The sequence below is a fragment of the Dicentrarchus labrax genome, unplaced genomic scaffold (assembly GCF_905237075.1).
Source record: "Dicentrarchus labrax unplaced genomic scaffold, dlabrax2021, whole genome shotgun sequence".
Classification (NCBI taxonomy): Eukaryota; Metazoa; Chordata; class Actinopteri; family Moronidae; genus Dicentrarchus; species Dicentrarchus labrax.
In genome coordinates this window covers 14,705,789-14,722,087 of record NW_026136710.1, presented here as the reverse complement: position 1 = coordinate 14,722,087, position 16,299 = coordinate 14,705,789, and the positions used below count along the sequence as shown (strand labels likewise).

The 16,299-nt window shown below is 39.9% G+C and overlaps 1 protein-coding gene across 1 annotated transcript in view; it reads left to right on the top strand.

The window, feature by feature from the left end:
• Positions 1–1,132: 1,132 nt before the first annotated feature.
• si:dkey-112m2.1 (transmembrane protein 132C) overlaps positions 1,133–16,299 on the top strand; it is a 143,869-nt gene continuing 128,702 nt past the window's right edge. The window contains exons 1-2 of the mRNA XM_051412701.1: positions 1,133–1,763; positions 2,220–2,391. Of these exons, the coding sequence (XP_051268661.1) occupies positions 2,343–2,391 (49 nt within the window). The 5' untranslated portion in view covers positions 1,133–1,763; positions 2,220–2,342. The remainder of the gene's footprint in view (positions 1,764–2,219; positions 2,392–16,299) is intronic.

Genomic DNA, 16,299 nt, shown 5'->3' with positions numbered 1-16,299 from the left:
ACGTGTCACTGGTTTGTGTGTCCCATTATGGCTTGTTCACTCTTCTCTTGAGGAATAGTGAGCATGTACACTAGCAGCTTGGGCCTTTCACCCAGCAGGGTGCAGAGGAGGCAAAACCACCAGCAGCTGCGCCACATTGTTCTGTAAAGGCAGAGAAGGGGGTGCATGGTGTAGGGGTATAATGAAAGAGCATTATTATGGAATTTCATTGTTTTTTTTGAGCTTGACCAATACTCGAGATAAAAGTTAGAATATCTTGGCCCCTGTTGCATCACATTTAACCATTTCTTTTACAATCTGTCTCTTGTGAGTACCCCAGCTTTATGGAAGTGCAATACTAAACAGCTGGAGTACCCCTTTAATAATTGTGCTACTGCCAAAAGTTGCACTTTTCTTGCATGTTATCCTGTTGAAGGACTTTTTATGGAGTTTTTCCTTATTTCTGTGAATATGTTGAGCTATATAAAGAAATATGACGGAGAGACAATGTGACCTACTTAGTATTTACTTCATTTTTACCTATCTATCCTGCAGTAGATACATACTGTTATACAGTGACTCTTCCAGGGCTCTACATCTGCAAACGCACTTTTATTGAGTCTTGATGCCACTTAAGGAGTGACTGCTCCGTTATGTATACCACCTTGTTCAGCCTACAGTTTCTTTATATATATTTTTGCAGCACCTCCTTATGTGTGACTCATGAGTCACAAAGCTTACATGAGGGCAGCAGCTTGCACTCAGAGGTAGGCTTCCCTGTAGGGGGCACTGTTGGTTCTCATGAACGACCAATGGCACAACAGGTTGCACTACTTCTACTCCTCTCCTCAAAAGACTGGACACTAATGATCCATCCAGGTTATGGGAGTGGTAAAATAAAAATCCATTGCCTACCATTTTTTAACCACTTTAGGTTTAGGGCCATTTAACCATGAACATCTCCTCACCTAAATGTGTGGCTTTGACTTCGTTAGATTTTGTATAGTGTGGATTGCGCTGACAGGGAGCTCCGTGCGCACAGCTTCTCTCCAGGTTGATTTAAAATGTTTTAATGATTCTGTTATAATTTATACTGTATGAAGATGCAAAGCTGCAGTGTTCTTTCTCTACTGTTTCAGTTGTGATTGAACATCTTCCTGCAGACTCCCTGTCGTATGCTCATTTTCACCATCCAACCGAAAAAAATCTAATCCAAAATCCATCAACTTATTTTTCCGACGGTTTTGGGGACTAAAAAAAAAAAAGCGAAATCCCCATGTGATATGAGCTGGGAATTGGATGGCACAATACTTGCTGACGTGACGCCCGCAAACCCCTTCTAATTTGCCAATCCAGCCCGGAGTGCGCGTCCCATAGCCCCCCCTCAGTTTGTGCACCAGCACTCTCCCGGTCCACAGCCACAGGGTGCAGAGCGGCAACAGATTCAAGATCCACTACACCTCCACTGATCTGTGCACGCTTTTTCATCGCGTGGAAAGTTGGAGGACTATTTTTTTTTTTTTTTTACCCAGAGACGTCGTATGTACTTGCGTGTCACCCGCCGCATCCAGGTGATCCGGCGCGCTGTGAATCCAGCACTCTATGAAAAAGAAGAAGAGGAAATGAGATCTCTTTGGGAATCAGACACTGTTGAGGACTTTTTCCGCTCTTGTCGTTGGTGAAAAAGATTTTGCAGCCTGATCGGAAGACGCGGGTGCATTTTAATGTCACATGTCAGTATTGGATGAGTCCGCGGCGCCGTATCCTGTGCAATAAGAGGAATGGTAAGAAGCAAAGAAACAAAACCAACACTGCATTTCACATACTCACTCCTATTTCTATTTGACGCTGCTTTTTTTTTATATATATAGCCCAGTGTATTCAGATCCCAGAGAGAAAGAAAGAGAGGGATAATAAATCATTGGCACCATCAGCACAGATTTGACAGATATGAAACATCTCTGGGTGCTGGAGGTTGTGAATGGTGACAGACTGTTTGTTTTCACACCTGTTTTATCCTCAGAAATTAACAGTTGAATCAACACCGTGACAAATCAGCCACAAATAGGAATGTAAGAAGTTGATTCATTACATATGCTTTGTAAAAAAAAATCCCCATTTTAGGGACTTTCTTTGCGGACTTCTCTCCCTTGCTTGCCTTCTTTTAGATCCAGAATCTAGCCTATAACTGTGTTTGTGGGGGGATGACACTGACCGTGCATTCATGTCTGTGATGGCAGGTGGTGTCGCATGGAATACAACTGTTTTGCTTTCAATGGAGAACCGCTCAAAGAGGATAAATTGCGTGCAAAGTTGTGCGGCTTTCTGCTGAGGGAGTTTATCCAGCGGGCGAACAAACAGACATGGGGCCGCTCCAGTGCGTGGGACTCAGCGCGCTCCTCCTGTGCACAGGTAAGACCCAGAGAGACCTCAGCTAATGTCAGTGAGCACTTGTGTGTTCATATACAGCCAAAGAAGAAGAATTATGGAAATGAAAAGGTAATGGTCGCATAATAATAAAAGGCACAGGGAATGCATCAACCTTTAGAGAGTGGTTTTTATTCAGTGTGGAGCATTTAATGAAATGCTAATTATTTCCTATCAGCCAAGAGGACATATATGATTTATGAGACATATAATTAGCTGTAAGCTGCTGTGGCAGAATACAAAATGACTCCCTAATATTAACATGAATGAACTGTGACAGTTGCCTCGAGAGTGCGTGGGGTTTGGGTGTTGTAGCAGCAACTTAAATGGGATGCAGTGTGTGTGAGCGAGGCACTGCAGAGCACCAGGAATAACAACAGGCTACAGACACAACCCAGAAAAAGGGAAAAAGCATCTTTTCTCGAAGTTTTAGCACTTCTGCACTTGTGTATGTGTGTGTCTGTGTGTGTGTGGTTATGGTTTGGGGTGCTCCAGTATATTTGCATGTGACAGTGTGGATTTTTTAAAAATGTTTTTGCAAGGTATGTGGGCTTGTGCTGACCTGTGATATAGGATATATATGTTTTCACCATAACATGCCAATCAACACCTTTCTTACTAGAATAAAGATATCTTTGTCATTGTCTAACAACAAATGTATGTTTGGATGATGGAGAAATACTGATTCTGCTGTGTATTTAAAGGAAACTATATATTTTACTTATGTACTTTTGTTTATCCTTCCATTTGGCTATGGTAACATTTCATTTAAAAATGCTGGGGCACCCTGGTAGCTCACCTGGTTGAGCTGGCACCCCATGTACCAAGGCTGAGTCCTTGTTGCAGCGGCCATGTCAAAACAAAATGCCATTGCTGAGTTCATGGAATGTGGAAGCTTTGCTAGAAATTGGGGGCCATTAGCAACAAGAGCAGTAAGATTGATGACTGGAAACAAATGGCCAGTTTAGCCATATTACCTAAAGCACTCATTTTGAGAGGCGGGTAGGATAGCCAAAAGTAAAAGTACAGTTACTTTATAATAACCAAGCAACCAGTAGCATTCAGTATTCCTCGCCTGTAGCCTGACAACAATTAGTCCTGCACATCCCTCGTAAAACTGCAAACTGACGTATTTACAGTTTGGTTTCTGTTTGCATTAAACAAACAAACAAGATACAATGTCTTGATTAGAGAGCTTTAGGCTATGTTCACACTGAAAGCCCTAGCGCTTAATTTGGATGTATTGCACAGATCAGATTGCTTTTGTTTGGCTGTTAACAATATTTGCTAAATGTGGCCCAAATCAGATTCCAGTATGAACAGCTTATGGCCCTGTTGGGTCACGCATGACGATTGCAGATCTAGATAAGTAAAAGTCACATGAATTCTGATATGACTGATCATTCAGATTCTGCAGAGCTACTTCCTGGATGAACTTTGGCCGACTACTTTCCAGAGTTGTGCATGTGACACAGTTAGCAGTGGCAATTTTGGGTAGAACAACCTTTGTTTTAACTTCCAAGTAAGTGATTTTTGATTTAGTATAGTGGATTTAGTATAAGCAACCCGCCTACTTGATATTGTGCATTAATTCTAACTAATTTTAGCATTTAAATTGCTATTATAACCAATTTGGAAAAGTGGTGCTGAAACTATGAAAAATCTGAACATCTGAATGTTCCCTAAAATTTGTATTAAACAAAATCATGCAAGTGGCTCTTTTCACCAAATAAAAGCCACTCCACAAATAAAGAGGTAGGCCAAAGATGGATCCATATCTCACTGGTTCTGGTCAGCCTCTTAATCTTTGCAGGTGAAAGTGGAGAGGAGGGAAAAAATGACTGATTCCATCCTGTCAGTCAACCGCCCTGGTGTGCAGCATCTCAGAGGATATTATAACTCTCTAGCCATCTGATTGCTTTCACCAAGAGGTTCTAGGTTGTCTCTATGAGACACTCGCACTGACAGGCACATACTGTACAGGATACCTACACACACTCACATACTGTCAGACTGGCCATCAGGACATTTGGAAATACTCCACATAGCCTGGCATGCTATAGAATGTGATACAGGCGTTTTTTTTTTTTTTTTTTTTTTAAACAAGACAGATTGGAGGATTGTCATCTCTTAGTCAAACAGAAAAAGTTCCAGGGCTGAAGAATTTCCTACTTCACAGTAAGACAAACTCATAAAAGTTGCAGAGGTTGTCATTAACGGCTTTATTAATAGTGCACCAACCAAAGGGATCCTTCAGTTAGTTAGGTCATGTTGAATGGTAGGTGAAATAAATGTATCCCTCGCTATATATCTATAATTGACTTAACTCCATACTGTATAGTTTTCATCACTTGTTCAAAAAAGTACTTGAATGCCTGGTATAAAGGCCACTGTGCTAAGCAACAGTGGGTGGATTTCCAATTGGAGTTTGCCTGCTCTTTTGTATGTGTGGGCCCGACCAGAGTGGATTTGGATGAAAAGTTAAAAAGTTACAAAGCCAAAACGCATTTAGCCTTAATTTAATAATATCTTCTCTCTCTCTCTCTCTCTCTCTCTCTCTCTCTCTCTCTCTCTCTCTCGCACACACACACACACACACACCCACCCAAACAACACAGGACAATAACCAAAATCACAGCCGCCACAGGCATTCAGGCTGTCTAACGGGATGACAACTGATGTCTAATCACCACTACCTGTTTAGCCACAGTATCCAACTTTCTGCCTCTCTGGGTACTCCACTTCCTCCATTAGATGTTGCATTAGAATGTTGGCAAATTGCAAGGTCTTAATATGAACATAATTTGTAGGGTACTGGGTTGGCCTATTTCATCTTATAACATTCAAAGAAGAAGAAACTTCGGTTGTTATACATAAAATATGGAGAAAAGCAGAGATCACAAAGAATGTATGTATGTAATGTTTTTCTAATGTATGTAGCAAATGTTACATGCCATTTTTTCCCCTGTTGTATCCCTGTAAGATCACCTGTCCACAAAGGGGACCTCAGGCAAAACCTGAAAGCTATACATGAGTATTATAACAGTATGCAAATCTTATATTTGGTGGGTGATTCTTGAACTAAAAAGAGCTAATGAGCCCCGTTAGCAAGTTCCACATGAGCCCCCAGAGGATCAGCCATGCATACTGCAGCTCAGTAAGCTTTGATGCTATTTCCACAATATCAGGACTTTTAGTCAGTTCAGCTCTATTATCGGCTATCGTGATAGTGCTGTCAAAGGTTCTTGAGGGTCTTTTTCAGCCCTGTTCCCGTTAACCTTTTCTCTTGCTTATTTGTTAGTTTGTTATTGCAACTGATGCATATTCTCTCACCTGATAAGTAATGCTTTCACAATGCTTGCACCAAATTGTAAAGGCATCCCCTTCTTCAGTTTAAACATTTATCATATAACTTTTTCACCATTTTTAAAATCACTGCCAATAGACTCACAAGTACACAAAAGAAAAGATTACAAAAATATATTTATATATTATATATATTATAACTACAAGTGCTGCTGCAACCAGCATCTGTACTCTTTTAGAGGCTGCAGTGGATTTCTCTGGACTGAAGTCATTCTGTGGACTGTTTTCCCTCGGTTGCCACAGCGAGTGTTTAACAATTCTACTGACGAAACAGGCGAAAAACTTAAGGCTTAAAACAGATTATCCCATGCCAATGTTAGGAGAGAGGAATAGCCCAGAGTGACCCTGCACACACATTAAGGCTGTGAAATCTAAACTGGCGTCTGCCTCCTGGAGAGCAAAGTCTCATGGGATATTGCTTGTTGGCTCTGAGCATCTTTTGGTTTAATGCTTGGAGGAGTTGGCAGCTGGGCTGCGTGCTTCTGGGTAGTGATTCTGCTTAAGGAAAACGAAGAAGCATATAGAATAAGCTGACTTTGTAGAAAAATCTCACATAAAAAAATTTCTCCCTTTCTCTCCTTTTTTCACTTTTTTATTCTCCTTAAATGGTTCAAAAGGGATTTCTGTGAGCTCTAATGTTCATTACCATAAAACAAGCACTGGGATACTTGTTACTGGAGGCCTCGACCAGGAAGCTAAAATAAAGCATTGCAGAACAAAGTGTTTGACTTTCCAGAGGCAAAGTCAAAGTTTATCACACAAAGAACACAACATTTAGTCTGTAAAGCAATAGCCCTCTAGACAAACACACATTGAATAATAATTTTCCAAATCCAGTGTAAAAGTGTACTATCACTGAATGAAATGCTGTATCATAAAGTGATAGATGAAGCCTGGCTTGCCCTGTATGACATAGTATTTTGCACAAGGCTCCAGAGAGCAGCAGAAGGAAAAGCTGCACAAGGGAGCCATATGTCACGTTATATAGGCCATAACACAGAGACACAATTGATGAAGTAAAAGGTCATGTAAAGAACTGAGTTGAGTAAAATTTGTCTGCCAAATTGTGGATGCTTCAAAAAGCCACTATGTGGTCTGCTATAAAGTAAATTGAATTAAATGTAATTCAAAATCACTAGTAGTTCTAACATGTAGGTAACACTTTGTATATTATGTTGCTTGTGATAAGCATAATAGGTAATAAGGGCCTACTTATCAACATCAATATATAGTAACAAGTCTTGTTAACATATATTAATGTTGATAAGTATCCTTATTACCTATTAACCAATGCTAAGTACAAGTACCATAATCTAAAGTGTTACACAAATGCATATGCCAGCCTTGTTAACATGAAGGAAGCTTGTACTGGCTGGTTCAATAAAAAAGTTCAGTGTTAATATAATAGTACAGGCAGGCCAGTGGGAACCCCTGCCAAGTCAGTAAAATCTTATTTTTAATGCCGGAAATAACAATAAATATTAATTCTTTTGGAAATCAATGTGTTTGTGGATCTATGCAGCACTCTCCTGAAACGTGATTCAAACCTCCTTCTATTGCCTGGAAAACTCTTTTGTGAATGCCACTTTTATCAGAGCCCCTTAGAATTACTGTGGAGCATGAGCATATGAGCATACGAGCGCATGAGCGTACCATGTTGTGGCCTAAAACAAGAAAAAGCTGTATCAGGACAACCAAATATATTAACATTTTTCTCCAAAAACTCCAGAGCTAAGCAAGAAAACAATACCAGGCGGAAATTAAGTTTGACTTTCTCTTTCCGGCGGAGCTGTGCACCACTGAACGGAGAGAGAAACAAGACGGCAGAAAGCCGGCTCATTAAGTGAATGATGATCACAAGAAATCATTAACACAGGGTAAGACAACGAGCCTACAGCCACAAAGTTCCTATATCCAAGTCAAACTCACAGCATTTTGTAAAGCAGCTGATTTAAAAAAAACAACAAAAAAACAACCGGAAGAAGTGAACTAGTGAACTAGTTCATTTTAACTTGTGTGAACGGAACTCTGAGCTTGCTCTTGTGAAGTGTGAACTTGCCAGAGGTGGAACAAAAAATCCTACTGAAGTTAATCACTAATACTACAGTGTAAAAAAATCCTGCATACAAAACATACTTAAAGTACCAAAAGTAAAAGCACTCATTATGCAGAATGGCCCATTTCAGAATTATTTATTTAATTATTTTATAAAGTTTTATCTTTATCTATGATTATGCATCATCATTTATTTGTTAACTGTTTTTTTTTTAAAACTGAATCTGCAAAAAAATTTATTAGAGTAAAAAGTACAATATTTCCCTGTGTAGTGGCGTAGAAGTGTAAAGTAGCAGAAAATGGGAACACTCAAGTGAAGTACAAGTACCTCAAAATTGTACTCAAGTACAGTACTTCAGTGAGATTTTAAATATAAAACAAATATTACATTTTGGTAAGGGGAAAACAGATCTCAAGAACAGGCTGAAAGGCATGTGGCAAAATGTCCTCATCATTTCATTTATCATAATGCCATGTTGGAATTTTTCTCCAAGCCAAGAAGGATAAAGTACAACTGTAAATCATTCACACTGTGTTTATGATGTGCTAATGATTTGCAAAGGTCATAGGTTGCACAGTGTATTTTTTATACCATCCTCTCCTTGTGATTAAAGTATTGAATATACTGAGTGAACAAAAATTCTAAACGCAGTTTTAAATTGTAGACCGCCTGCTGCACCGTATCAATATGCCATCCCTCATGTCTCATCTTATTTGTAAGTACCACCAGGTGTACATACTGTTGTATGTTGTTTGTATTGCATTCTGAGTCAATCTATTTGACAGTTTGACAAATAACAGTGTTGAGGCTCCCGTAAAGAATCCCTGTGGGAACCCTAATGAAGCATATTCTCAACACTGGTTAAAGTATTATTACTTACGTACTCTCCATAATTTGAGATTAGGACTAAAAATCATGAATTGCACAAATATATCTGTTGTCTTTCTTGTTATGTCATTCATAAACTGTTTAAAACTGATGTCATTGATTTTTTTGGGCTACTCGGGGGCACAGGAACAAGCTGTACAATCATCTTAGCAAATTGCCTAATTACAGCAGATGCACAGCAACAATAGCATTCATTTGGAGTCATATCTTTGCCCACCTGATGAATGTAATATTCAGTTTCCTTTTAGCTCTGTTGTGGTCTCCACCAACCCCTGATGAATAGCTGGGTTTCTTGCTTGATAGATGTTTTAGAACTTTTTGAAGTGATGGCATACAGCTGGTTTTTCGGACCTTTCTTTTCTCAAAACAGCCGCCTGCTACTGCTGAATTGATTGATGAGCACAGACATTGTGGACTTTTTAACAATTTAGTTAAAGGGCTAAAAATTGCTGCTAAAAAATCCTAGAACTGAGTGGTGGTGCAGCTTTGGGTGTTCATTTCTTGTGTTTCTTACTGTGAGGAACACCTTTCGCATGATACGCAGTCATTTGATCCGCTGTTGATATCAAAATATTGATCAGTGCAGGTTTAAAATCGGCAGTGAAAAGAGGGGGGAAATCTTAAAGTACCTCTAACTAGCCGGCGAACAACATTTTGGGTACACATGAATTTTATTTTGGAGGATGATGAAAATATAAAAAGAGGAGAGAAATCCCAAGATGTATTTACTAATTAACAGCTCCTATAATTAAAGATTACAATTTCCCGCTACCAGCTGTGATACAGCTATTGACCCACTGAACTGCTAGTTTTTCAGACTATGATAGTGGATTTTTTTCTCCCCATGAGGAGCCCGAGTCTAGACTACTTGCACTGTGGCTTGTTGTCCCTGCCTGCAGCTCTTTTGGAGTCTCCAAACCCATAACCACTGCTAGTTATTGCTGAATAAATACAACAGGGTGCAGCAAATGGACCTGATGGTGAGACATGAATGGTTACAGTCAACAGCAGTCATTTCTCCTTGTAGTTCAGTTCAACTTAAGCCCTTGTGCATTTATCTAGCAGCAATTGCTACAGTAATTGCCCACACTGTATTTTTGTGTAATCTTTTTCTTTCTTCTTTCAGTATTTCACTTTTGTAACAGTTTTTTTCTTTCTAATAGCTGAACAACTTCCTGGAAACTATGTCTATATATATACGATTAAAGACACAGTATAATCTTTCTGTAACTAACACGTGATATTTCAGGTATCAGATATCAGAGCGAGGAAGTTAGTTGGAGAATGTGACTAAACACAACATGAATAAAACTTTAATATTACCTTTTAGGCAAAAACTGTAGTTTTGGTTATATGTTAAAGTAAATACAAGCAGTGTGATACTTAAAGTTACTGTTCACTTTTTCAGTACTGTTCAGATTTGTTCATTAACATTCACATATTATGTTGATTAAAATGTAATCCAGGCGGCTTCATGTTTCTGTCAAAAACACATTTGCTGCAAAATAGTAGTAAATAAACATTTCTTCAGGAAGGGGTTGGGTTGAAATGTTATCTCCCTTCTCAGCCTTACCATGGCAGCTGTGTAAGTACACTGTTGGAGAAGAATCTCTCATGTTTGATGTAATATAAGGAATATTTTCTGAGTTGTTTATTGCGCCGTCCTTGAATCTTAATGTTAGGAAGGACCTAAAACGTTAGTTAAGTTCTAACACATAGTGTGTGACTTGTGCCTGGATGACCCAGATACACAGGCAGATCTTCTTAGGGGTGTTGACATGCCTTTTTGGCAATAAGCATTTTTTAATTGATTCAGTGGATTTGAGGCAATTGTTTGCCCCCTGCTAATACACCCTCTATATCCACCTAGCACACCTTATGATTTCTGGAGAAATGCTATGAGCAACCAAAGTTAAAATACAAGCAGGAACACAACTCATACCTCCAAGGCTTTTTAATTTCCATCTAATTTGATAAAAACAGAAGAAGGCTTTGGTTGTGTTATGTCTGTAGCGAAGACAGAAAAATTATGTTGTTTTGTTGTTGCTGTTTCATCATCATCAGGCTTGGAAAGATGTAACTGAAGTGAATGGCGAGTGTCTTTTTTTCCCTTCATTAGCTAATGTCATTAGCTGTGCAAATTAAGTGACTGACAGGAACTGACTTTGCGGTTGCACAGTGATTGTACTGTTTAAGGACGCTCTTCTCTCTACAGGAATAATAGTGCATCTAGTTTTTTCCAGTGTGATCGCTCGCTCAGTTAATTTCTAATAACTAGTATTATTATTAACATTTATTGATGGCAACTGAAAAAAGGCAGGCTTTGAAAGCACTGATAGTACTGAGGCATACATTGAGTTAAACCTGAGAGAAAGCCTAGGCTATAGACAGCATGACAAATGAGGGGATTTTACTCCTTTAACTATTTCTTCAGTCATAGGACATGGTCATTTGCTTTCTCTGAAATCCATAGGATTTAATCCACTGGGGGGAAAGAAATGCAAAAAGTGTCTTTCTTTTCCCACAGGTTTTGCTTTACTAATAGGATCAAAGACAGAAAGGATGAAAAGAAGAATAATCAATATATGACAGCATTAAGATGAAACATTGCCCTTCTTTCCTTGTTCACTCCGAGTGTTTGGAGGATTGGGAATACAGCTCGCGTAACCGTGGCTGGCGCGTGAAGATCCATGCCGATGCACCCCGACACACATAATCACACACAAACGCACGTGCGCAGCATCACTAAAGCTTTTGTGACACATTGTAGCTGCGCACTGTAAACACACACACACACACACACACACACACACAGACTCATCTGCTTGGGCAAACAACTTCACAGCCATCCAACTGGGAAAGGATCACACTCTGCGGGAGGTCTGGAGACAATTAGCATAACTAACAGAACACTCACCCAGAGAATCAGAAGGAAATGAAAATGAACCTACACAATCAGAGCAGAGAAAGAATGTTAACAGCATTTTTGGCACTTTCCTGTTTGAAAGATTGACAGAGAGACCACATATTTCTCTCGCTTCACCAGCTTTGGTCCCACAAGACAGTGAAGGTGCAGTACGTGTTCTCCTCTGTCGCTTGGGCTTCAAGCCCCTGCTGAGGTGGCCTCACACTGCATCACTTAGAACAGAGAAGTTTTGCAACAAGTTTTCAGAGAAAGCCAATAACACTTTTCCTGTATTTCTGAAGAGAGTTGTATCATTTTGTGTGAGTTTTTGTGTGTGAATGCTGCAGGTATACTGAGGTGGAGATGATGACATTTGTGATGGGTTTTCTGGTATTGCCGTTATCTGCTCAGGTCAGAGCAGGAAGATATTGCCTTAGTGCATTTTTTGGGCCCAAACATGATTGATAACAGCGGAAACGGTCCCGATGGGCTGCACTCTTGTGAAGTCTCTTTCCTTTTCTGTAGGTCTCCAGAGCCACAGTATGCAACTTTTTTTTCAGTCTGTCTTCCTCTCTTTCTGTCTGTCTCTATCCATCTATATGTCTGTCTCGTTATTGCCTGGTTCATCCGAGTGTCTGACTCCGGTTAAGAGATGCTCCTCATTGATTGATTTACCACCCGGTTCATCAGATGTTAAGAGATGAGAAAATAACCAGTCAGAAAAGTTCAACCCAGCACAACAACAACAACAAAAAAAAGAAATAAATAAACTCCACACAGACAGGTGAATTTTAATTTCAAACTTGATAGACACTTCGGAATTGAAACCTGAGGGGAAACTATTCCACACCTTTAGGAATGTGGTTCCCAAACCAAGACTCAATTCCCTTACCAATTTTCAGCAACACTGCCTCAAGAGAGGTAAACATTGCTGAGTGCTCCAGCCAATAAAAAAAATGTATTAGCAATAGGACTTCCATCTTCCAGAGACCTATATCCGTATAGGTGTTAATACTTTTATGCAGTAAGCCAAGTGAGGATCAGAACACTTCAACCATACTGATAAATAGATTAGAACAGCCTCAGGGCTTTTTAAAAAATATATATAATTGTGTATTATTTGCATTAGATTATCAGAAATATGCAGTCATGTATATAACCCCTGATAGGTGATGCCTACTAGAGCACTGGCAGTTTGTATTCTATATGTTAAAGTGCTAACTATGCACTCAGTTGCTTCAAGACATTTCAACAGTATATAACTTTGTGTAGAAACAGGCTATAAGGCCAGACACAGCTTCATATAGTACCAAGATTTTGTGGATTGCTTTTTCAGCGGCTGTATGTATGTACGGTTCACTTGGCCGGGTGATGCATTGGCCGGGAAAATGAGACACAGATATTGATCGATCCGTGGGCTGCAGGCCAGACCTGAACCCCAAATTGTGAGCAGCCTTAATAAACTGTTATTGGTCAATTTCTAGTTAACCTTAAATGTGCTGGTGGCCAGTTGGTAGGAAAATTGTAATCTGTGCAGCAGTGGAACAGATGTCATTCCAGAATGAGAAAAATCTGTTTTTGAGCATCAGTTGAGCGTTGTTGTGTCTGTGTGTGTGTGTGTGTGTGTGTTTGGGTGGGGATTTGTGGATGTGTGTGTATTAGCGGTAGTGACATACAAAATTTCAGCTTCTTAGTTTTTGCCATGGCCTGCCAAAAAAAAGGGAAAAAAAGGAAAAAGAATTAGATTCACAATAATCAGAAATGTGGGTCCTGACATATGGTCTTTCTTCATTGTCATCCTCTCATATTCTCCCCCTCTCATCCTCCTCATCTTTCCCCTGCTTCTTGCTTCACTCCCCACCAACCATGCTCCCCTTCACCTTCATATCCTTACCATCTTTCATCTTCCCCTCACATCTCCAATAGCCTCCTTCTCCTTCCCTCTTCATTTACTGTTTTATCTCTTTTTCCAGTTTCGTCCACCGAAGAGAACAGCTTAATGTATAAACATTTTAAATAAAGATTAACAGCCAAAATATTGCTGGCAGTGTTTCCTCAAAATGGTATGAGAGAATATTACAAGCAAAAAGCTTCTATATATAATCATCTCCTTCTAATAACTTTTATGTGCGATGGTACAAAGTAGCAGGATAGGGTTATTCAGTTTCTTGTGGGACTTAGAAGATTAATACTACTCTCTACCACCAGTAGCTGTTAGCTTAGCATCGCATCAAGACTGGAAACAGGTGGAAACAGCTAGTTCTATCCAACTATAACAAAACAGGACTACCAGTACATATAAAGCTCTAAACCTTGTTTAAACAGGGAGGGTTTTACAGGGAGGGTTACATGCTGGACTATTTGCTGGCCGGGGGTGGTAAGTTTCTGGAGTATGGTCATCACCCTGAGGTTTGTGAGGCGACGAGCGGAGACATCGGAACATAAGGTGTTAATTAGTGAACATTAGAGGTTCTGTCAGATTTCATTACCTTCAGACAGAACCAGGCTAGCAGTTTCCACCTGCTTTCAGTCTTTATGCTAAGCTAAGATAACTGACTGCTAACTGTAGCTCTGTATTTAGCGTGAAGACATGAGAGTGGTATCAATCTTCCTGTCCAACTCTTGGCAAGAAAGCAGGTAAGTGTCAAACTATTCCTTTAATTCCCATGAAGGGATAAATGATGCTTACTAATGTAATCATTTAAGTGTGCAATGATGGTCCATTTAACCATTGCCGGTGGATCTTTGGTTGTTCTGCATTATATTGAGGTAGATTTTTGTAGTAATTTAATAAACACAATATCACTAAAAAATGCAACAAGTGCAACACAGAAATGAATCCATTCCCTTGTAACTTTTTAAAAATCTATCCAACATTTAGGGGGGATCTACTGGCAGAAATTGAATATTTAATATTCATAGGTATGTGGAAGCGAGGGAGTTGAGAGTCTGCAACTGCAACACTAGATCCCACTAAATCCTACACACCTTTAAATCCTTTAAATCAAACGTTCCATCCACCAGCAGCCCTCTGCCTGTGCCACCAGAGACTTATGTTTCACACTCTTTGCCCATCGCCTTTATAATTTGTCTCTTCTATGCTGTAAATAGTTCCCCACAATTTATCATCCTACAGTGCAGTTCACTTGGCCTCTTCTGACAGAATCTGCTGACCCGTATGTCATGCTTTAAGATATTTTATCCACATTTTCAATTTGCCCATGGCATCCACTGCTCTGTCTCCATGCACTCATTAGTTGTACTCTCCCACCATTTGTGGCCTTTGCTCTTTAGGATTTAATTACCACATGTAGCCCAACCAACCAACATACGTTGGAATCAGAATCAATCCACAGTAAATAGTAGAGGAATGGCACACTGCGTTGACTCAACCAACAAACAAAGTGAAGAGGGCAGAGCTTGTAACAGAGCTCTGATTTTCCATTTTTCTTCCTTATGTGCCTCCTACTAAGTTATATGTAAAGAGAAGAAGATCTCTGCCTCAGTTTTTGAAGCTTTTGACTCATCTGGATGCTGTTCCAACATTTGTCAACATGTAGGAGATTTGAAGGCTTTGGCAAACGGGTTGATCAGATTACCCTAAATATCTGATCACTTATAGGCCATAAAGTGTATTTTAAGTGCTTAAATCTATGCTCAACACGTGCCTGCACCCTACCCAAGGCAGACAAACAGTGATTTTACGATGTCTCTTATTTAGTCATCCTGTCCCCGTTTCCCACATGAGCAATATACTGTGCTGCTCTGAGCATGCCCAGGGCCAGATCTGGGCCCAGTGCCTCAGTAATAGAGGATAAATCAGTTCTTAAAAGGTCCATATAGGGGGAAGCCGAAATGTATCCAAAGCCGAAGGATTTAAACAGAGACATGAAATCTCCTTTGTTTCGCTGTGGGCATGAAGCTGAGGGAGTGAGCCTTGTGTGGGCTCTTGGTACCGGTCTGAGGCCTCATGGGTGCCAGCATTTTCCAGCGGGTAATTGGGCCTCTCTGAGCCGCTATGTGTGTGTGTGTAATCTCCATGAATACAGTGAGGATACAGGCCCCTCACTTTCCAAAGTAGGCGTGGAAGGACACATGCCACTTTTATTTAAGGTAACTGATGAGGTAGACAGCTGGACTGATGTGGTCCACTTATGTCTTAACACTCACAGCCTCAGGTGTGATTTCTATCAGCACTTTCATTTTCTTCTCATCCTTCTGGTTTCATACCCATGCTTGATGGATTCCCAGGTGATTCAAGGACTGCTGTTGATTTTTGCTTTAAATAATTTCACATAGGTTGAGAATATATCATTATCTTATCACTATCTGTGGAGCACCCCCCTTGTTATATTGAAGAGATTACAAAAACAAGCTCAAATTCACTTGACAACCTGCCATTTCTCTAATTGCTCAGGTCAAGAGATTTTTTTAGAACAACAACAAAAAAAAAGCAGCAAGAAAATCCTCCAATATATTGACGTGCAGTAAACAAGAGCTGGCAGTACAGTATGCTACATGTTTGTCCTTGTATTGCCTTACAATCTTTGTTCTACATCTCGCTTGCAGGGTGCAGGATCAGATAGCTTTGCTCCATGCAGTGGCTGCCTGTCCTACACAGTTATCTGCAAGAGCAGATGTGTTTTTGTTTAGGCCACAACAGTCTGTTAGAAAAGAC